Here is a 21,981-nt window from a genome sequence, read left to right on the forward strand (position 1 = left end):
TACTTGTCTTTTAGGTTGACATCAAAGAATATGGCACCCATCCGCCCATCATCCATCCATTGTCTTCCGCTTATCCTACGGCTGAACATATTGATGTCAAAACCAGGGACGGTTTTTTTTTAATGTTGAAGCCATTGTAGTAGAGTATCTGTATCAGTGGAGGGCGCGCTAAAGGGGGACGTGGGCGTGTCAACATTAATATGTGCGAGCGCAAAGTCTGTAAATTGTTGCTCGTGCGCTGTTGTCAAGAATTTGTGGGCATATACAAGTAGGTTTAGAGGGGAATAAAATCAGAATTGCATACAAAATTAAAATAAAAGGAGATTCGGTACGGGTGTCGCCATCTTTAGTAAGGGACAATAACCCAACTCCTATAACACAACTTGTTGTAATTCGCACAAAGTCGTAACGTGTTTACTTTAAATCGATTTGCAGTGTTCCTAAGAGTACACTGGTACTTACTGCACGATTCGCACATACAGATTGACAAAAATAAAAAAAATGTATATACCTTTGCCTCCGAAACGGTTTGCAAGTGGGTCCTTGTCGCCATGTTTACTTTGGGTGACGCCAACTCTCTTCCATTTTCCTCCGCCTCTGGTTGTCAAGAAGATGGCAGCTTCCAGGCAGGCATGAGAGGAAATACTTCTTCACAAATCGAATGAATTTGGATTATTGCCGCAAGATTAGAGCACATATCTGTGTTTTTGCAATAACTGCATCGAAATAAGTGAGTAAAATTCTGAAGCGTCTGTGCCCTTTTCGCTCTGTTGTGTTTTGTTGTAGCAAACCGCCCGGCCATTTTTCTTGTGGGAGCTGTAGACTTAGGCCGATTGTTGAAAAGATGGCTGCTTCCAGAGACGGCATGAAACATAATAACATTGTGTTTATGCTGTTTAACTCAATTTAGCTCAGTTTTAAGACCGTTGCCGAGCTTGCCTTTGTATCAGGTAAATTATGCACGACAGCGAAACTTTAAATTGCGTTGAATTTAATTGAGAAATTTGGCAGCGCTTTGACAGATGCCAGCTAACGCCGTTAGCTCGAGCAAATTAGGTTGAGCAACTAGCCGCTAGAGCTAACGGGGTACGGCTAACATGAGAATTTGAATTTGCGCGATTGCAACTTTAATCTTTTTGTAAATCTGAGTAAAAGGTCCCATAGGTGTTTAGCCCTTTAGTGCCATAATATTTGCAACTGTTAACACAAACTTTCGATTTTTCATAACGTTGATAATTGCGGTAAAGCGGTTGCAAAGAATGCTAAAGTTGTTAGCTACAATATGGCGACTCCCAGAGAGGCATGAAAATAGCCGACTGTTGCTAACGATTGCAGTAGTGGATAAATTAGTGGTACGACTGTGTATCGTTTTGTGAACACGGGCTTATAATCACCTGTTGGATTTGTATTCATCCTGCCTTGTTTTTTGTTGATGTAGTGGGTTAGTTGTCATGTATTTTTATTTTTCGTTTGCTTCCGCCATTTTTCCGACGGGCAGTAGCGTTAGCGGGTGTTTGTTTGGTTGCAAGATGGCGGCTTCCATGGATTGAATTCAATGGTTAGAAACAACTAATAATAAACTTGGATAATGGCAAGATTTACTATGATTCTTAACAGAACTACGACGTCATAACTGCCTAAGAGACTATAAAGCAGAAGTTGCTCGAAAGGTTTTGCACAAATATAGTTTATTGCTGTTGTTGTTTTTTCTTGTCTTTTTTTGACAGTGTTCATTAACCAAAGCTAACCGCTAACTGTAAAGCCTGCTTTAAAGTTAGCTATATTGCACGGTTAGATGTTATTTTTGTATTGCATAGGTTTTATGTAAAGATAACAGAACTATTCAAGCACACATGACTAATGCGTCTTTATTATTTATTTCGGTAGAAGTCATGTCTGCCCCTGGCTCCGCGGTATCTGGGACCACGGCGTCGGTTCTGCAGCCGCGATGGAAACGGGTCCTCGGGTGGTCTGGTCCTGTTCCCCGGCCCAGACATGGACACAGAGCTGTGGCTATAAAGGAGCTTATGGTTGTTTTCGGCGGTGGAAACGAAGGGATTGTGGATGAGCTGCATGTATACAACACCGGTAAGCGCAACTTTGCATAAGGAACTTTATCATTTGTTTCTGCAGAAAGCATCATTTCTTTACAAATAAAATTAAAATATTTAGAAGGCTAACGCAAAGTACTTCTACGTCTAAAACAGTACAGTTCATTTCAGTATATGTTTATAATGCGCAAAACTAAATAGCATTGCAGGCCCCAGTAGGCCAAACAGAAGTTAGCCCCCCCTGTCGGAGAAGGATTTTAATACACGTTAAAAAAGGCGGGCTAAAATAAAATGGATGATGCTGGTTGGTTTAAGCGTATCCTCTGCCCCAGTTTCCTGCTTATAAACCAATAAGGGCAGGCAGACTCAGCATTTGTTTGTGTTCCCATTCTTTAATATAGATTTTAAGTTTATGTTTCCAAAAATAAATAGAGGGTTATTTTTTGCTTCTACTTTTAAGCATTTTAAAGCCTTAGTGGGTGTGATAGCATGTCTTTACTTATTAATTACAATTTGCCACAGGAAAGCCTCCAGAAATAACCCCTTTGCTGTTATTGTGTTTTAATTTTTAGCAACAAACCAGTGGTTTATCCCAGCAGTCCGTGGTGATATCCCTCCTGGTTGTGCTGCATATGGTTTTGTCTGTGATGGCACACGGTTGCTGGTATTTGGTGGAATGGTGGAGTATGGAAAGTACAGCAACGATCTTTATGAACTACAGGTAAACCTTTATTGAAAAATAACCCCAGTTTTTGTACTAAGTTTGCTTGTCAGTATAATGAAGGCTTGTAAAGTATTTATAGCAACAAAATATAGCTGGTGTCTAAGTCAGATATTTACAAAGCAATGTTCATATGTACTCGTACTGCAAAGTCTCTTTATCAGCTGCAGGCGAAATTTTCTCTTGTCTGCATCAGAGATGACTGATACAGGAAAAAAATTGAGAAAGTTGATTGCAAAGTTATGTTTCACCCCTGTTACAGTTAAAATATTCACTAGAACGGGCAAATTATTACAATTAAATTCAAGGCCACTTGTAAGTTTCATCACTATACGTGTTACTGAGTGTTTAATGCTCAGCTGTACAGCATTTTAGTAAGGTTGTGTCATTGAAACTATGAGGACTTGTGAAATGCACACAAGTGTGTTGCAAAGGTTATGGTTTTGTTGGTTGTGCTAGTCTTGAGAAAATACATTAAAGGAGTAATGTGTCTTTATTCTTAAAACTGTAGTAGAAAGGTTGCAATTTAGGTTGTTCTGCTCTTCTAGTATGTTTGGGTTTGCCAAATTTTATTAACCGATCCTGAGAAGTTCTCAAATGTTACATGTTTCTGATTAAAGGATGTAAGGAAGCAGTGTGCCAAAGGTTTTTGTCACCAGATCCCAGGTGGATTTTTAATCATTGGGAAATGGAGTAGATCTGTAAACAAACACTAAATAAATGTGGACTTGATGAGGGGGGAGTGTATGTAAGGGTTCAGTCACAATTGTGATGCTAAATCTGTCCTTATTTTTATGTTGTCAGAACAAGGAATGTGGTCAGCTTAAGACATGTTAGTTACAGCTTCTGCTGCCATCCATCGACTGATCGTTTTTTTCACTGTGGTTTCTGCTACAGGCCAGCAGATGGGAATGGAAAAAATTGAAAGCAAAAAACCCGAAGAATGGCCCCCCTCCTTGCCCTCGTCTTGGCCACAGCTTTTCACTGGTTGGCAACAAATGCTACCTGTTTGGTGGACTCGCCAATGACAGCGAAGACCCAAAAAACAACATTCCCAGGTACAGAGGTTTTTTGAACAGTCGTCAGTGGAGCACTGTTTTGCAGGACTGCAAATATTTTTCTGTTTCAGCCACCGACGTGAGTGTCACTGTGTTTTTATTCATCAGATACCTGAATGATCTGTACACACTCGAGCTTCGTGCAGGTTCCAGTGTGGTTGGATGGGATATTCCGATCACATACGGAGTCCTGCCTCCTCCTCGTGAGAGCCACACTGCTGTGGTATACACAGAGAAGGCAACCAGAAAGTCGCGCTTAATAATCTATGGAGGAATGAGCGGTTGTCGTCTTGGAGATCTATGGACACTTGACATTGGTATGTTTTATAAAGTGTAAATGGAGAAATAACAACACTAAAATTGAAATGCCCTGCCGTCAGCCCTCTGAGACACGATGCTATTCACAGAGTATCAGAACAAATGGAACTGAGCATTTCACTGTTAGAGAAGCAATATAGGAAATTGTGAGTTTTCTGTACACAAGCTGCCTTATCTATTTGCATTTAAGAATAGATAATTTTTTATTCATTTTTTTTTTTTTAATCTCCAGATACCCTGACATGGAACAAACCATCAGTAAGCGGCACAGCGCCACTTCCTCGAAGTCTTCACTCTGCTACCACCATCACAAACAAGTGAGATGACTGCTGCACATTTCCAACAGCAAACTTAATTTTCATTTTAGAAATTCCCTGTGCTTGTTAAATGGTCTAAGTGCGAATTCATTTCTCTGTGCAGGATGTATGTTTTTGGAGGATGGGTACCTTTGGTGATGGATGATGTCAAAGTGGCCACACACGAAAAAGAGTGGAAATGCACAAACACTCTTGCGTGCTTGAACCTCGGTTTGTCTATCTCTGTTTTTATTGGAATCATATTTTTTTGTTTGTTTGTTTGTTTTTTAATAGCAAATGTGCAGTGCCACTCTTAACTTTTGTTTAATTCTTCGTTAGACACCATGTGTTGGGAAACAGTGTTGATGGATACTCTTGAAGACAACATCCCCAGGGCCCGTGCTGGTCACTGTGCTGTGGCTATCAATTCCAGGCTTTATGTATGGAGTGGCCGTGATGGTTATCGTAAAGCTTGGAACAACCAAGTCTGTTGTAAAGATCTGTGGTACCTGGAAACAGGTAGGTCTGTTGTAACATGAGTGCTGTTGGAGACAACAGCTCGTTATTAGATAGTATTGAAAATTCTGCTTCCCCTCCCCCCCAGAGCGACCGCACGCCCCTGCCAGGGTGCAGTTAGTCCGTGCCAACACAAACTCTCTGGAGGTGAGTTGGGGTGCAGTCTCCACAGCTGACACATACTTGCTGCAGCTGCAGAAGTATGACATTCCTGCAACTCCAGCTGCAGCCTCTCCAGCTATGAGCGCAACCCCATCGCAGCCCCTTAACTCTCCAAAGAGCCCAGTGCCAGCTGCTGCAGCACCGTCGGCTCAGAGCTTACCACAGACAGGTATTACAATTTTGCATTGTTGTTACCACACCAGGAAGCTCAGCAACTGCAACAACCCAAATTCTACAAGGTGTGAATAATTTGGTTTATTTGTTTTACAGCAGTTTTAAAGGTTGCAGCTCAGCAGTCTGCAACAGGCGCATCTGTTGTCACAGTTCGTCCCAGCCAGCCGGGGAAATCCCCCGTCACTGTGACATCCCTTCCTCCAGGTGTTCGAATGGTAGTTCCAGCCCAGACCACCCAGGGATCGGTATGAGCAGTTTCATACAATTGTGTTCTTTCGCTGTGAACTGCACTGCCAGATCAGCAAATAATGTCAACATTTATTTCTTTTTAACTTTTAGCCAATTGGAAGTAGCCCTCAGATGAGTGGCATGGCAGCTTTAGCTGCTGCAGCAGCAGCAACCCAGAAGATCCCGCCCTCTTCGGCAGGAACTGTCCTCAATGTTCCTGCAGGTGCTACCATTCTCAAAACAGTGGCAGTTTCTCCCAGCACAACCACAGTGAAAGTGGCTTCTCCAGTCATGGTACACGTTGCAGTAAACACTCTCATTTCCAACATTATGCTCGTCCTATCACAAGCCATTTGTGATAATAAATTTGTGCTTGTAGGTCAGTAACCCGGCCACCCGGATGTTGAAAACTGCCGCTGCCCAAGTGGGCACAGCAACTGCATCCTCTCCCACCACTACCACCAGACCCATCATCACTGTGCACAAGTCTGGTGCAGTCACAGTGGCCCAGCAGGCCCAGGTGGTGACCACTGTGGTGGGAGGAGTCACCAAGACCATCACCCTGGTCAAGAGCCCCCTGACCATGGGCAGCAGTGGCACTCTGGTAAGAAAACATGGATTCTTTAGCATAATGTAATACTGCAACTCTACTTGAGAGCACCCTTTGGTGCTTTCACAGGCATGCTTTAAACCATGGATTCTGTAAAATGCTTCCTCGCACTCTGCATCTTTGTATCGATTGGTCACTCAATGGTGGTGTCTTTTGAACCAGTAGGGAGGGTGTAAAAGTTGGCCTACAGTGACTGTTGGAAAAAACAGGGAGCATGATGTCAGTGATCTGCATGACTGTCGGTCAGTTAGGGCTAGAATGATTCTAGAGCCACAAGTTTAGTGGTCGAGCATCCGGCTGACCTCCCCGTAATATCCGATGTTTTCTGGTGACTCATGAATTTGAGTCTCTCTCCTATGTCGGCAGATCTCCAACCTTGGCAAGATGATGTCTGTGGTACAAACCAAGCCAGTGCAGACATCAGCTGTCACAGGCCAGGCTTCCACTAACCCTCTCACACAGATCATACAGGTCAGCTATCTGCATGAGTGCAGGAAAAAACAGGAGGTAGCTTAAAACTCCTGAGACAGGCACCACGTGTCTTTCCCTGAATAGTTTGCATAACATGCACCTTTCTTTCCAGACGAAGGGTCCACTCCCAGCTGGCACAATCCTGAAGCTGGTGACCTCTGCAGATGGCAAACCCACAACCATCATCACCACCTCCCAGGCTGGAGGCACAGGAAACAAGCCCACTATCCTCAACATCAGCGGAGTCTCTCCTACTACCACTAAGCAGGGTACCACCATCATTAAGACTATCCCCATGTCAGCCATCATGACCCAGCCTGGAGCTACAGGTCTGTTCTCATTCAAGTTTGCACACTTTTTGGCATTTGCTGTGTAAATTAACCTTTAGGTTAAGGATTAGTGATTGATCAGTGATTATATTCATGCTTGTGTTTGTCCTTGCAGGTGTAACAAGCAGTGCAGGTATGAAAACGCCCATTACAATCCTTACCACAAAGGTGATGACCACAGGAACTCCTGGGAAAATCATCACTGCGGTGCCCAAACTTGCCACGGCAGCTGGCCAGCAGGGACTGACACAGGTAAATTGTCTCTTTTTGCTCAGCAGTGTTTGGTACATATTGTGTTTGTTGTGCTGCCTGTTTATCCTAAATCTTCTGTTTCTAGGTGGTTTTGAAGGGTGCTCCCGGGCAACCTGGCACTATTTTACGCACTGTTCCCATGAGCACAGTGGGTGGCGTTCGTCTGGTTACACCAGTGACTGTGTCTGCTGTTAAGCCGACTGTCACAACTCTGGTTGTCAAGGGGACTACAGGTACGAAAAAATTACTAAGTAATGATTATGTAAATTAACAGTTTTGTTTCTCTGGTTTCATTTTTCAAACCACATTTCTTCCAGGTGTCACCACTCTCGGCACAGTCACTGGTACCGTTTCTACTAGCTTGGCGGGAGGCACAGTTGATAGTTCAACTGCCTCTCTCGTTACTCCCATCACCACACTGGGAACCATTGCTACCCTGTCCAGCCAGGTCATCAACCCAACTGCCATTACAGTTTCAGCTGCTCAGACTAGCCTGACTTCTTCCTCCGCACTGCCCTCTTCTACTATGACAGTGCAGGTAATACCCAGCAGCTCCACTTTGTAAAATTTGTATTTTAGTCATTTGGTTTTGAAGCTCTTGCAGTAGCATGTGTCATAAGCTTTAAGTAGTATATCACAACATGCTGAAAAAGACCATATGTGAAGATGTTGCCACCTCTTCTTGTAAACACAGACTAATGGAGAGCTGCTCCTCAGAAATTTTTAGACAGTCAATGAAGTTCTTCTGTTTTAGACCATGTATAACATACTATTTGCCTTAGAGCTGACATCTCTTTCCTCTCAGCAGAATCAGCCCACCCAGGTGACTCTGATCACAACTCCCAGTGGTGTTGAGGCTCAGCCAGTACAAGATCTACCAGTATCCATCCTGGCTTCACCAACCTCTGAGCAACCCACTTCCACTGAGGCTGGAGCTGCTGGAGAGAGCTCTGGGACTGTCACTCTGGTCTGCTCTAATCCGCCCTGTGAGACCCACGAAACGGGAACCACCAACACAGCCACCACTTCTTCCGCAACAATTGGTGCAGGACAGGTCTGCTCTAACCCACCGTGTGAGACCCACGAAACCGGAACCACCAACACAGCCACCACTTCGTCTGCAACAATTGGAGCAGGGCAGGTCTGCTCTAACCCACCATGTGAAACCCATGAAACAGGAACCACCAACACGGCCACCACTTCCTCAGCTACAATCGGCGCAGGACAGGTCTGCTCGAATCCGCCCTGCGAGACCCATGAGACCGGAACTACCAACACAGCCACAACTGCTTCTTCAAACATGTCTGCGCTACGCATGTGCTCCAACCCACCATGTGAGACCCATGAAACCGGAACAACAAACACGGCTACCACAGCAACGTCGAACATGGGAGGAGTGCAGCAGGCGTGCTCCAACCCGCCCTGTGAGACCCATGTGACAGGCACCACCAACTCCACCACACAAGCTTCATCTAGCATGAATGCAAACCAGACAGACACGGTGCAGAGCGTGTGCTCTAATCCACCCTGCGAAACCCATGAGACGGGGACCACCAATTCTCCCTCCACAGCCACCTCCAGCATGGGAGGAGACCAGACCAGCACAACAACAGCCCTGGTCCAGAGGGTTTGCTCCAACCCTCCCTGTGAAACACACGAGACAGGGACCACCAACACAGCCACAACTGCCACTTGTAGCATGGAGACAGGTGAAGGCACTGGTATGTAAACATACTGTGTACATTTTACCTGAATAATCTTATTTCTTCTTTTTTTTTATAATTAACAGCAAGTTAGGTTTCCATACACTGTGTGGCGACTCAATCTTTTTTTCTTTTTTTAATTACACTTGTCTTAATATTTCTTAAAATAACATCTAGATCTCATATGACGGATGATTGATTTTCTCTAAGCAGTAAAAGTAGTTTGTTTAGAAATCAGCTATGTTACTGTGTCTCATTAGCAACCCAGCAGACAGAAGAAGGAGCAGAAGGTACCAGCAGCACAGAAGAGGCATCCACCACAGCAACAACGGGCACCACCCAGGGCAGGGCTATCACTACTGTCACTCAGTCTACACCAGCCCCTGGACCCTCTGTGCCTGTAAGAATACCACATCATTCCTGTCAAAATAAGATCCTTTTCTAAAAACCATCCAGTATGACTAGGTGATGGTGGTAAAACTAATCCTAGTAGATGTCCACGTTGGGGCTGCATTTCTGAAGTTGATATGCTGTACAGACAAAAGTACCAGGCCACCTACACATTACACTTAAAGGATCTGCTTGACCATGGAAACTGAAGTTGTGAAACTCCCGGAGCACAGTACTTGTGCTGACGAGAAAGCCAGAGCAAGTTTATAATCCTGTAGGTATTGAGTCAGCAGAGTGTTGATAGAGTGTTGGCGTCCTATCACATTACTGTGCTGAATATCTACGAGCTCTTTAGAACAAAACATTCAGAAATGTTTGTAAAGGCAGACTGTATTGGTAGGTACCAGAATTTAAACACCGGTGGCCATGGGACTGAAAACACGTGGCTTTGCAGATTGAGAAGTGTGGTCTGATACTTTTGTCAATATGTGTGTACGAATATGTAAGAAGAATGTCATTTCCAGAGTTTCTTTCTCATTGTGGGGTATGATTTCTTTGTTTCCCTCTAGTCGATCTCATCCATCACAGAGGGAGTAAGCACTGCAGCTAGCTCCACAGAGGAACCCATGCAGACTGATGAGCCAGCATCAGCAGAAGCTGCACCTGTTGAGGAAGGAACCGCAGCAATGGAGACACAAGCAGAGGTGAATAAAGTATGAAGGCAAAAAAATCTGTTTGGCCTTTGATTTTGAAACTCTTTGCAGTCATGCATTTTCCATGTTTTTTTGATGGAACTGCTTTAATGTGTTCCCCAGGGAGAAGCAGCAGCAGCGACAGCCTTGAACCTTCCTTCAGAGCTGATGTCTGAGGGCCAGGGAGCCACACTAATGGTGACGGGGCTGTCGGACGAGGAACTGGCTGTCACTGCAGCAGCAGAGGCGGCTGCACAAGCAGCAGCCACAGAGGAAGCCCAGGCCCTCGCTATCCAGGCTGTCCTCCAGGCAGCTCAGCAAGCCGTAATGAGTGAGTAGAATCAAAGCTTTTTGTTCAGACTTTCGAATTTTGAACCATAGCAAAGCCTAAGATCAAGGACTGGCTGTAGTTAACAGGACACTTGTCAGTAAAACTATTCCTCTAGATGTGAAACTCCTGAATTCTCTGTGATCTTGCTATTCATAAAAAATGTATAACTTACAGATGAAGGCGATGCTGCTGGAGAGAACCAGCAACCCACCAACATCCCCATCATGCTGACCCAGCAAGATCTTGCAGCACTGGTCCAACAGCAGCAACAATTGCAGGAGGCTCAGGCCGCAGCTCAGCAGGCCACGGTGGACACAAGCTTGCCCACCGAGGGTCTTGCTCCTGCCGACAGCCTCAATGATCCGTCTGTTGAGAGCAATGGGCACAACGAAATGGCCGCTGCAGTCACAAGTGCTGTGGCTTCTCTCCTGCCACGCACCACAGCTGAGAGTATGTTTGTGTATTTTTTTTTTTTTTTTATAGTTACTTTGGATGCTACTGTTTGTTACAGCAGACTGATTATTTTTGTATTGCTCTTGACATTGCACAGCGCTTGCGCCATCAAGTACGTTTGCACCCTCTGTATCTGTGGCAAGTCCAGCTAAACTTCAAGCAGCAGCCACTCTAGCAGAGGTCGCCAATGGCATTGAGGGAGAGGTGAGTCATTTTGGTGCTGCTGCACTTCTGATTATGTCAGTTGAGGTGAAGAGAGGAAAGGAGGAATTTGTTGACCGTTTTTGTTCCCATGCAGAAGCAAGCCCCTCAGCCAGCTCCAGTGAAGCCTGTTGTGAAAAAGGAGAACCAGTGGTTTGATGTTGGGATTGTTAAAGTGACAAATATGGTTGTCACTCACTACTATGTGCCAGGAGATGATTCTCAAGGAGATGTAAGTTGTCTCAGGGAGCCTTTTCTTGTTCAGAATGAAATCGATGTGCGTTACAAGAGTCCATCTTTATCTAATCAACTACTTGTATTTGTGTGTTTGGTAGGATGACTCTGGCATTATACCAGACTACAGCCAGATGAAGAAAATGGAGCTGCAGCCTGGAACAGCTTACAAGTTCCGTGTTGCTGGAATCAACGCCTGCGGTCGTGGAGCTTTCTCTGAGATTTCGGCTTTCAAGACTTGCCTACCAGGCTTCCCGGGGGCACCTTGTGCCATCAAAATCAGCAAGGTAAACAAACCCTGTTGCATTGTAGATTTTACTCACAGGTGTGCCATACGTGATCACATGAGCCATGGTTTTGGCACCAAGTAGCATCTTTTCACTGTACCCCCCCAGAGCCCAGATGGTGCCCACCTAACCTGGGAGCCACCCTCGGTGACGTCAGGAAAGATCATTGAGTACTCTGTGTACCTGGCCATCCAGAGCAACCAAACAGCTGAAGCCAAGGCTTCCACCCCAGCCCAGCTAGCCTTCATGCGTGTTTATTGTGGACCCAACCCATCTTGCTTGGTTCAGTCGTCCAGCCTCTCTAACGCACACATCGACTACACCACCAAGCCAGCGATCATCTTCCGCATTGCCGCCCGTAACGAGAAGGGCTATGGTCCTGCCACACAAGTTCGATGGCTGCAGGGTGAGTTCACAAATAAGTTCTTTAAAATATTAAAAATACTTAATTACTGAGGCTGCTATTGATGGATTGAATCTCTCCACTTTAATGCCCTGTAGAATCTGGCAAAGATGCCTCCTCTGCAAAACCGGCCCCCAAAAGACCAGGCACCTCTCCTGATACGTAAGTACAGTATTCATGTTTCATATCGTGCACACAGGAACATTTCATCGATGAATAAAACATCCAGCACTTATTCTGGTTTTGTGTGTTCTCCTGCAGTAAGTCTACTGGTCCAAAGAAAGCAAGGACGGACCAGTGAGGTTGCCTGGAGATCCCTCCCAGTCTTTTCTTTTGGTCTTTTTTTTACCCCACTCGCTGTCTTTTTATCAGGAAGACTGACCTTCACCCTTTCTCCTCTTCATCCTCATCCTAACCTCATCCTCCATCCACTTCCCCAATGTCTCAGACCAAGACGGCAATGGAGGCAGAACAACCATATGAAGCCGAGACGAAAGTTGATCTGAGAGATGTTTCTGTAGATAAAATCCTCCTTCCTCCTCGTTCTGTTGGTCGTACTATTTTTAGAGCAACACAAACCTAGAAGCACATTATCTTTTTCAGTCACATCCCCTTCCATCCTTTTAACACCTATTTTTGACTTATTTCAATAGTTGGAACAGTATAGAGAAGCATTTACATCTTTCACAAACTGGGAGCCAGCCTGAGCGCAATGTTACCCTTTTTCTTTTTTTTTTCTCCTGTGTTTTTGGGGAATTCTGGGGGGGATGTAGAGAGAGACTACATGGAATGATGTACAGTGTTGAAAAAGGCTGTGGAAGCGTTAGTATAGATGAGAGGAAAAAAAATCGGTATGGAATCAAATAAAGCACTTGTCCTCTGTGAAGGAGGACTTTTTTTTTTTTTTTAATTATTATTATTATTTTGCTCAAAACTAATTTGCTTCATTGAGAACCAAGTCTGTACAGTCATCGTACTGGACTCCAGTCTCCTGGTAATGTCATCACTGTGCGCTTTTTACCCCAAGATGAGGACTGGTGGCCAACATGTTGGAAGAATGGCAAAAGGAAGAGATTTGTAGAGAACGAATGACTTTGCTAGGACTGAGACTTGCAGCACACATGGAAAAAAAAAAATCTTCCCAAAAAATTAGCAAGCAATGACGCAGAAGATCTTTTGTGTAGTTTATTTTTGTATTTTTTAAGCTTTTTTTTCCTTCTGTGTGTATGTGTATGTTGTGTGCATTTTTAAGAGGAAAAAAAAATACATCAGTTTTTTTAACTGTTGTTCATCCCAATAATTTGTGTTCATGGGAAGATGTTGTGGCTAATGTTGAAGTTGCCACTCTATTTTAAAAAAAAGAAATCTTCAGTTGGTTGTATGTTCTTGTTAACAGATGGCAATGAAAGTGAGAAAGACTTTTTGTATTTGTTCCAAGTAGAAACCGCAGAGGTTATAGGACTGAAGGGAACTTTTGATGTGGACCCAGGGAGAGGAGTTTTTACTTTGTTTACTACTCAATACTTGTGTTGCTTCATTTGCCAAACATGGAAACACAAGGGGGAGGAGTGGCTTAGAAAAGACCAACATCAGATCTTTTCCATCCTTTCCCCTCCCCCTCCATGATATCCCGATCAGTTGTCCTATGCTTTTTACGCTTATGAATGTGCTGTCCTCACGTCTAAGTTTTAGAATGGCAAATTATCAGTAGAATTATTTTCCCTTCCCCTATTTGATGTATGTAAATCCATTTAATAAATCTTTTGTTCCTTTCCACGGCTCTGTATTCCAGACTACAGATGGTGTGCGAGCTAACTGTGACATGTAAAACCCATATGTCTTTTGAATGGCGATGTCTTGGGAAGAAAGCTTACATAGCTGGAGTGTACTCACTTGTAAATTAGTTCATTCATAGAGCAAGAATGAAAAAAAAAAAAAGACAAAACAAAAAAAAAGGAAACATCTTGGCCTTTTATATAATTACCTGTAACAAACTGTTTTTACATGTTGGTCATCTCTTGATTGCCTTTTGTGTCTTTGCTTATAAAAGAAACGTATATATATATATATAAATATATATAGTCTCCCTAATTTGCTTCTGTCAAGCTGATTCACTGTAGGAGTCCGAATCACTGCTAGGTTCATTACAATACAAAACTTGTACAGGGAGGAGGTTTCTGACTGGACATGAGTGTATATCTACTTTGTAAGAGTGGATTCAGTTGTGATGGTAACGACGGCCATGAAGATGAGAGCCCGGGTTTGCCGCTTTTTCTCTGGCCCGTACCTCGGGTTCTGTTTGTGATTTCTCCCGATTACTTTCTAGAAATGAAAACTTTCTCTTCATATGCATTCATAATTTTGTGCGTGTCGGTGTGTCTGTTGAACAAAACTAGACATGCATGCAAAAAAGCAGTGTATTTTAGTAGTGATGCCTTAAGTTAGACCATAAGCTGAAGGTTCTCAGAAAAAAAAAAAAAAGAAGAAAAAACATTTAATGAGTTTGTTCCTCTCTCCATGTGGTATACAATTGTGTCCTTTCCTTCCACAGTACCTTTGCTGGGTCACTATTTTTGCACCCTCGTTAGATAGGTCCTCATCAGCAGTGCCGAGGTCTCTGAACTTTCCCCTTCCACACTGGGACGAGTGCGCCTCTCAGCACTCACAGGTGTTGCGAGTTTCTCTCGGCTGTTTGCAGGTTATCTGGAAATGTCCTGTATTTTCCAATGTGTGTTTTTTGTACTGTAGGGAGTAATGTATCTTTTATCATCAAAAAATAAACATGTTAAACATAAAAAAAATTGGGCTTTTGTGCGTGTGTGTATATTAAGAGTAAACACAAGACGAGTTGAATCACCTGCTGTAAGCCACGCTGAGCCACTCTCAAAAACGGCTTCTCTACATCCAGATCTTCTTTGGCACTTCCTTCAAAGTATTCAGCTCCAATTTCCTCGCACCACTGCCGGGCCAGCTTGTCAGACACCTGAGAGGAAACAAAATGTTACTCACATGACGGATCAGAGTAATGTGTGGAATAAAACGCACAAATCTAAAGGATGGGCCTCTTGGCAGACTGAGTTTCACGAGCAGCGGGCTTGGAAAGCCTGTGGTGACCAGAACACGTCAAACTAAATAATGGTCACTTTTGTCATGCAGAGAGCCATCCTGAGAGGTTGACATCTGATTTGTAAGAGTTAATAAACATGGATTATGCAGATTAGAGGCTTAGCATTAAGAATATAAAGGACAAACACAGCCCTGATTTCTTTATATTTGCTCCTAATGAGCCAGTGATCCTGACCAATAGTTCTTCAGGCTTTCTGAAGGTCTTTCAAAGTTTTTCTTTCTACACTGACTGCATTTCCCTCTGTTCAATCCAGTCATAGACACTAATCTACGAATCATTCAAGCATTAAATAAATCCACCTAACTCAACGCATGAAGTCTTCACATAACAGAAAACATAGCAAACCCATTTCAGATTTGTTGGGTGCTCCATTACTAGCAGCCTGTCATTAAAAACATTTGTTCACATTTCTTGACCAGAATCTAAAAATCCCAAAGACAACACTTTGACAGGCATAAAATGATTTCCATTCGCATCTCTACAAAGTGTGCAGCGACTACTATACGTAATATAGTAGTCACTGTTAACTGTTATTCTGTAAGACTTCAGGTTGTGTTTTTGTATTTTATTTTAATTCAAATGTTCCAACTCTGTCTAACCAAATAACATAAGCACAAAAGAAAGCTAAAGATTGTTTAGACAGTTTCTCTTTCTATCCCAATAACACTTAAATGGGTTCACTGTTATTTCAGCTGCTGGCTTCTTCATCAATCATTTTTAGGTCTGAGTCGGGATGTGGCTATAGATAGTCACAGCTGATTTTGAGCTGCCACTTCCTTGTGAGAGTCACATGCAGTGTGTCACTTTGCATCAGCTTTCTTCATTCTGCAAAACTGAATAATAATCAAAATAACATCAACTGACAATTTTCTTCCACCGACTTCAAGTAGTTTTCAGGCTTTCTTGTAGATTCATTGCATTTTCTCTTTGAGGTAGTTTCCATCCAATTCCAGTAAAATCTGCACTGATTGTGATTTACAGTTTTCCTCCTTGGGTAGGCAGTAGAACAGTGAGGTTAACCTGCACTTGACCGATGCTTTCTTCCCGTATCTCTCCTGCAGTGTTGACTTTTGAATACCAGAGCCAATCAAAATGTGAGACTGAGGGACAAGAGATAAATAATGCTGTGCAGCCTCCACATAAAGTAGGACACCTGGTTACCCTGGACGCAGCTTACTTTACTGTGCGCTCACACCAAAAATAGAACAGAAGAATACAAAATGTTAATAGAGACTTCACTTTTGATCTAACACTCACTGTGACTTGCATTTCCTTTGCAAGAGTGTAATTTATAAGTGTATTTCAGAAAGAAAAGAGAAATCTCAACAGGCGTGAAAGCATGGCTCCATTCTACCAACAGTTCAGGCTGATGGTCGTGGTGTTGGTGGTGTAATGGTGAGAGGGCACATTTTCTTGGCACACTGGGCATCTTAGTACCAACTGAGAATGGTTTAAATACCAAAGCCTACCCGAGAACTGTTGCTGACCACGTCTATACCTTAATGACCATCTTCAGATGGCTGCTTCCAGCAGGATAACGCCACAGAGCTCAAAAATCTCAAAGTGGCTTCTTGAGCTTAACAATGAGTTTGCTTTACTCAAGTGGTCTCCGCAGTCACCAGATTGGAATCCTACAGAGCACCTCGGGATGTGGTCAAACGGGAGATTCACATCATGGATCTGGAGAAGCTGTGTGAGGCTGTGGATCAAAATCTCAGAGGAATCTTTTCCCACCACCTGGGGAGTCTACACCATGAAGAATTGAGGCAGTTCTAAAGGCAAAAGTAAGCTAAGCTACATTTAAAAACGCCCAGTGACTGCATACACACAGAATGGAAAAATTGAAGCAATTAGATAACAAACCCTATAACAAGGTAGCTCAATATAGACTAAAGGTCCTAAACCTAAGTGATCACACAGGTTCCCACTACAGCACCAGGCCGAAAAGCAGGTAAGACAAAAATGATGTTAGAGTTCAGTGGTGGTTCCAACAAATCTGCATTTAATAAAACTGTACTGAGCCACGTGTGTGGCAAACCTGGAGATGCCTCACTGACTGAAAGAAGAGGACTTTGACTAACCTCTCGGTCGCTCAGATCCGTTTTGTTGCCCAGTACAATAAAAGGGAAATCAGAAGGATCCTTAGGTTCCCCTTGGATCAAAAACTCCTTCCTCCACCCATCCAGAGCAGAGAAGCTGGCCTTGGATGTGACATCAAACACCAGCACGCAGCAGTGAGCTCCCCTGTACAGAGGTGTACCCAGAGACTGGAACCTCTCTGTGCCTGCTGTGTCCCAGATCTGACATACACACAGTGGGAAACATGAGATTAATCATCCTATATGACATGAATGTCTTGTTCCTGGGTGTGTGGGGGCTTGTTTCACTGCCAAATGCACAGGTCCACAGGTGAATTACCTGCAGCGTGACTGTGTCCCCATCTGTGTTGATTGTTTTAGAGAGGAAGTCGGTCCCCACAGTGGCCCGGTACATGTTGGTGAAGCGGTGATTCACGTATCTGTTCATGACGGAGGATTTTCCCACCCTAAGTAAACACTCACATGTTTAGTGGAAATCGACAAAATGAAGACCTCTCGCTCTTTTACCGGAGACAGCCACAGTATTCTTCTTGCATCGCACTGCGCCGTTAAATACAAGCCCACACTTTCACACTTTTGAGAATTTGGAATTATGTCTTAAACTATGAACAGAAAAAGAGCCGGAGTAAATGAAAGCGAAACAAGTATCGGTGGAACTGTGGAATTAATAAGAACCTTTAAATGCCCCTTTAACTCACCCAGAGTTTCCTATGAGGATTATTTTCAGTGTAATAGGACCCTTTTTGTCACTCATATCCATGTCTGATTGTTTGGCCCAGCCGGTATGAACCCACAAGAGCTCACGCTGCCGATGCCTTCACGGGTCCCTAGAAATATTCGGCTTCAATGACTGGACGTGTCACACGCCTATAGCCAGATTTAGAAATTAAAATAAAATAACTAAAATACTAATATTATTATTGTTTTAAATTTTCAAGTGATTTCCTCCGTGTGTTAAATATATTCTTTCTTTCTTTCTTTCTTTCTTACCACACTGCTGGCAAGTTGCAACTAAATGTCCAAATATATTATGTGTTGCTTTTTTAAATCCCCAGTAGATGGCTACAAGTTCCAAATTACGAATAAATACTTCTCATGCCCCCTGTGTGTCATTGTTGTATCTAAAATTCCAATTAAGTGGCTGTGCTTTGAAGGCACCGCATCATGACAGGTGATTGGCACACAGCCGTGTTCTCCTCATTCCTGTATGAAAGGTCCACAGACTCAGCAGCAGGGCTCTACTCCAGGAACAACTCTGAGTTTGTTAACCCTGAGCTGAGGAAACTCCGGATCTTCTTGTTCCAGAAAAACAGTCAACTTCAACTCTGAGTCAGTAACTGGGGTCAGATAACCTGCTCGCTGGCAGGTTTTAATTAGCGAACTGAGTTTCTCTCTGACTCCTCCCCTCTTGCTGCACCTGAACCACCTGGCTGACACCTCGAATCATTTCCTCATTTATAAAATCGCTGTCATTGTGTAGGGGAGTGAACTAATCTGCAGAAGTTGACGTTTTTACAAGCACTAAAATCCCAGTTAGACGCTAATTTGTTCTATTTTTGTACTTAACATTATACAGGCATTTACTCCTCGATATACAGGTATATACAGCCATGACGTTGCATATTTCTAATCAACCCAGTATAAAATCCACAGTCTCTATCTCCGTGGCTCTGTGGAGAGTAGCTGTCAGACTGTCATGCAGCTCTTCTGAAACATTTACTGTAGCAATGACTGTTTCAGTCAAACTCATCTGTGTAAAACTTTAGACGCACCACATACTGATGGTGATGGAAAAATGTCTGTCACAGCTGGATCTTGGATATGATGTGAATATTTGAGTGAAGGTGAGACTGATCTTCACAGATTGTTCACAGATTCAGCCACTGAATGATCTGAAACATTTTAAAGCAACTGAACCTCAACATATTTTGCACTGAAGATCACCTAAGTGACTCTATCAGTGACTCCAAGGTAGCCTATAGGCTCTGTAATGGATCAGTGTTTTTGATCACTGTTCGGCTTTACTAATAAAACTTTATATTCTACATTTGGAAAGCGGCCCTTTAACATTATTATTATTATTATTATTATTATTATTATTATTATTATTATTATTATTATTATTTATTTATTTATTTATTTTTTTTTATTTTTTTATTTTTTTTTTTAGATCAAACTATAATGGTTACACTGGTGAACAGTAAAGATTTATTTTTCTGTAAATCTCAAAAATGGGATTGTTACAGCCCATCAGTACATCAAATGTTCACTAAACAAATTAAAATACATAAAAATAAAAATGAAATGCTCAAAACTGTAAAAAAAAACAAACAACCCTTCCTTTATTCCCCACTAGAGGGCAGTATAGACCTCAGGTGGTTTATTTTTCTTCTCATACAGATATGCTAAGAGCCATGAGGTAGGGTTGCTTGCTTTGAATAATCATTAAATGACCAGTTTAGTGTTTTTAACTGATTGTGAGGTTACAGTTATTAATGAAAGTTAAAATATCATCAATATTTTAATTAAATGTAAAAAAAAAAAAAAAAGGCTAAAAGAAGAAGGAGACATATCAGAAAAGCTAAAATGCTGACATTTACTCACACTTTGTACTTTGATGTTTCAGAGTTTCCTTTTATTGGAGTAATCAAATTCTGACATCTTTTATTACGTTTCACTTTTGAGTGTTCAGGTTAGCCTGAGGACAGGTTCATATATATATATCTATATATATATACATCAATCATACAATCATCATAAGAATATGTTGAATTCACTGCCAAAAGCCAAGGGAAAATCTCATGATTCATGAGGTTAATGAGGTGAAATAATTACCATAACTCAGTATACAGTTAGTGTCATTGTTGGGTCTTACAGAATGACAAATAACACTTTAAAAATAAGGGTTCTTGAAATAAAATGGCCAAGAATGTGGGAATTTCGTCATCTAAACAGCATCATTAAACGATTCAGTAAATCTCTGCGTAAAGAAGAACAAAAAACAATACTGATCTTAAAAAAACGCACATGATGCTGAAGTGGAAATCCCATCTTAGTAATATTCAGAAAATCACAGTCAGTAAACTTTTTTTGCTGCATCCACAAATGTGAGGTGAAATTCCACCATACAGAGACATAGAGGCATGCATAAACATGATCCAGAAACTCTGAGCTCTTCTCTGGACTGACCTCATATGAGATGGACTGAGGCAAAGTGTAAACTCTTTGGTCTCTCTTTGCTGATATTGTGTTTGAAAATCATGGACTTTGTGTTCTTGCTGCTGGAGAGTAGAGGAATCATTTGGCTTGTTATCAGAGCACGGTTAAAGGCAGCACCCGTGATAGTATGGGGCACATCAGCGCACACTGGATGTATAAACTGCCTCTGTGAAGGCCTTGATTGTTTTCAGTGAGGCCATGCAGTCAGTCACAATCCCTCATCTACCCACTGAAAACATCTGGTGCACTATGAAGCAAAAATATGACAGAAGGAGTCAAGCAGCTGAAACCCTCAAAATCCTTTATCAGGCACGAATGAGCAACATTTGCTTTATGTCACTTGTCTCCTCAGCTCTTCCACCTGCTGCCTTTAGGGGTCACCATAGCAGATCATCTGCTTCCACCTCACCCTATCCCCAGCAACCTGCCTGTCGGCTCCATCTGCTACATACCGCACGCCCTGACCATTTTGAGCTTTCCTTTGAACTTTATCTCCAGCTGAGCCGTCCTGATGTACTCATTTCTAATCCCAATCTTCCCGGTCATTTTTAGAACTCAATACAATTGATCAGTTTCAACATCTAACATGTTGTCTATTGTGTTTTCAAACCAATACTATCACGCTTTTGTTTACTTGATGCCTGCTTTTAGAAATGCGATTCTAGATTAATGACAGATGAGGTAGAGTTCAATTTTTCTTTGTCCAGTATCAAAGTTACTTATTTATCCTAATGTATGAGTTAAATTGGAAGGTGGTTATCAAGAGGTTAACATAAAAGCATATATAAAATATAAACAATAATAACTAGGAAGTAGTACTTACTACTGAAACACACAGACACAGAAAACAGAAACAATGCAGAATTTATATTTGTGATCATAAGAGGGGTGAAAAAATTGTGCAATCTTCAGCGACGGATAAAAGTTAAAAACAGAACATAAAACCTATAAGAAAAGAAAAACTCAACTACTTGACACAATGCTGAGATTCCTTCATATCTATGTCCTGTAGTGACTGTCAGAGGTGCAGCAGAACACTGAGATTGCAAAAAACAGCAACAGAAAAACTAGCGTATCTCTGTGAGTGGCACTCGTGAGTGCCCGCCTAACTTTATTAGACAATGGATGGAGACACACTCATAACGCTGTGCTGCTGCACAAAGTCCACGCTTGTTTGGGTGCCAAGAAAGCACCTAAACATTTATTTCAATCACAGTGAAAGTAATGGAGACGTGTACAATAATGGAGTGGAGACTTTTTGAAAAAGTGAGGACCTTCTGGATGTGACCCCCGTCCGCCCCTCCTTTCTTTCACACCTTTTAGAAAGAAGAAAGAAACGGAAGCTGTGTGAGTGTCAATATTCAGTTTTATGGGTTTTGGTCAGAAACAGCTTTAGGCTATTCACTTAGTTAAGTCTGTAGTGAGGACCTAGAGAAACCACTGTGTCAATAAATGTCCTCAGAAACAGACTGTATGAACATTTGTGTGTGTGTGAGAGAGAGAGGGGGGGGGGGGGGGGGGGGTGAGAAAGAGAGAGCGCTATCCTCCTGGGTATAGCAGTGGTGCTGCAGCCCTGCATTGCAGAGATAAGACCACCGCCTTCACAGAAGCCTGTTTCTTGGGAATTTGAAAGTTGTCCTCATACTCCACTGTTGA

General features: G+C 42.6%; 2 protein-coding genes across 7 annotated transcripts; one reads left to right on the forward strand and one right to left on the reverse strand.

The window, feature by feature from the left end:
* Positions 1 to 569: 569 nt before the first annotated feature.
* On the forward strand, positions 570 to 14,681 carry hcfc1a (host cell factor C1a). 6 transcript variants are annotated; one of them, XM_035904991.2, is made up of 28 exons: positions 571 to 730; positions 1,888 to 2,088; positions 2,624 to 2,772; positions 3,670 to 3,830; positions 3,939 to 4,147; positions 4,381 to 4,465; positions 4,569 to 4,675; positions 4,784 to 4,963; positions 5,049 to 5,291; positions 5,393 to 5,541; positions 5,636 to 5,818; positions 5,904 to 6,128; positions 6,501 to 6,605; positions 6,718 to 6,934; positions 7,050 to 7,186; positions 7,272 to 7,419; positions 7,504 to 7,724; positions 7,992 to 8,907; positions 9,150 to 9,289; positions 9,849 to 9,992; positions 10,095 to 10,302; positions 10,477 to 10,752; positions 10,853 to 10,959; positions 11,054 to 11,188; positions 11,292 to 11,477; positions 11,586 to 11,883; positions 11,979 to 12,042; positions 12,142 to 14,681. In XM_035904991.2, the coding sequence occupies exons 2-28, from the start codon at positions 1,893 to 1,895 to the stop codon at positions 12,179 to 12,181; spliced, it is 5,229 nt and encodes a 1,742-aa protein (XP_035760884.1). In that variant the 5' UTR covers positions 571 to 730; positions 1,888 to 1,892; the 3' UTR covers positions 12,182 to 14,681. The 6 variants fall into 6 exon arrangements, with proteins under 6 accessions (XP_035760890.1, XP_035760884.1, XP_035760888.1 ...); XM_035904995.2 differs by having other exon boundaries at positions 9,849 to 9,983; XM_035904994.2 differs by having other exon boundaries at positions 7,995 to 8,907.
* Positions 14,006 to 17,874, reverse strand: si:dkey-13a21.4 (ras-related protein rab7). Its single transcript, XM_006784712.3, has 5 exons — positions 17,805 to 17,874; positions 17,426 to 17,552; positions 17,089 to 17,307; positions 14,738 to 14,863; positions 14,006 to 14,622 (listed from the first exon to the last, which is right to left on the reverse strand). Exons 1-5 carry the CDS (start codon positions 17,864 to 17,866, stop codon positions 14,536 to 14,538), a joined length of 621 nt encoding a protein of 206 aa, XP_006784775.2. The 5' UTR covers positions 17,867 to 17,874; the 3' UTR covers positions 14,006 to 14,535.
* Positions 17,875 to 21,981: the final 4,107 nt, after the last annotated feature.

Source organism: Neolamprologus brichardi, chromosome 5 (assembly GCF_056152115.1).
Source record: "Neolamprologus brichardi isolate AB-2024 chromosome 5, ASM5615211v1, whole genome shotgun sequence".
Classification (NCBI taxonomy): Eukaryota; Metazoa; Chordata; class Actinopteri; order Cichliformes; family Cichlidae; genus Neolamprologus; species Neolamprologus brichardi.

What these genes read in the sequence shown, in the direction of transcription:
- hcfc1a (XM_035904991.2), top strand. Translation starts at nt 1,893, where the DNA reads ATGTCTGCCCCTGGCTCCGCGGTATCTGGGACCACGGCGTCGGTTCTG. An exon ending in TGGGCAGCAGTGGCACTCTG is followed by an intron (nt 6,129 to 6,500) that starts GTAAGAAAACAT and finishes CTATGTCGGCAG; the next exon opens with ATCTCCAACCTTGGCAAGAT. An exon ending in CTCTCACACAGATCATACAG is followed by an intron (nt 6,606 to 6,717) that starts GTCAGCTATCTG and finishes CTTTCTTTCCAG; the next exon opens with ACGAAGGGTCCACTCCCAGC.
- si:dkey-13a21.4 (XM_006784712.3), bottom strand. Translation starts at nt 17,866, where the DNA reads ATGGATATGAGTGACAAAAAGGGTCCTATTACACTGAAAATAATCCTC. An exon ending in ATCCTCATAGGAAACTCTGG is followed by an intron (nt 17,553 to 17,804) that starts GTGAGTTAAAGG and finishes GTGTTTACTTAG; the next exon opens with GGTGGGAAAATCCTCCGTCA. An exon ending in GGGACACAGTCACGCTGCAG is followed by an intron (nt 17,308 to 17,425) that starts GTAATTCACCTG and finishes TGTGTATGTCAG; the next exon opens with ATCTGGGACACAGCAGGCAC.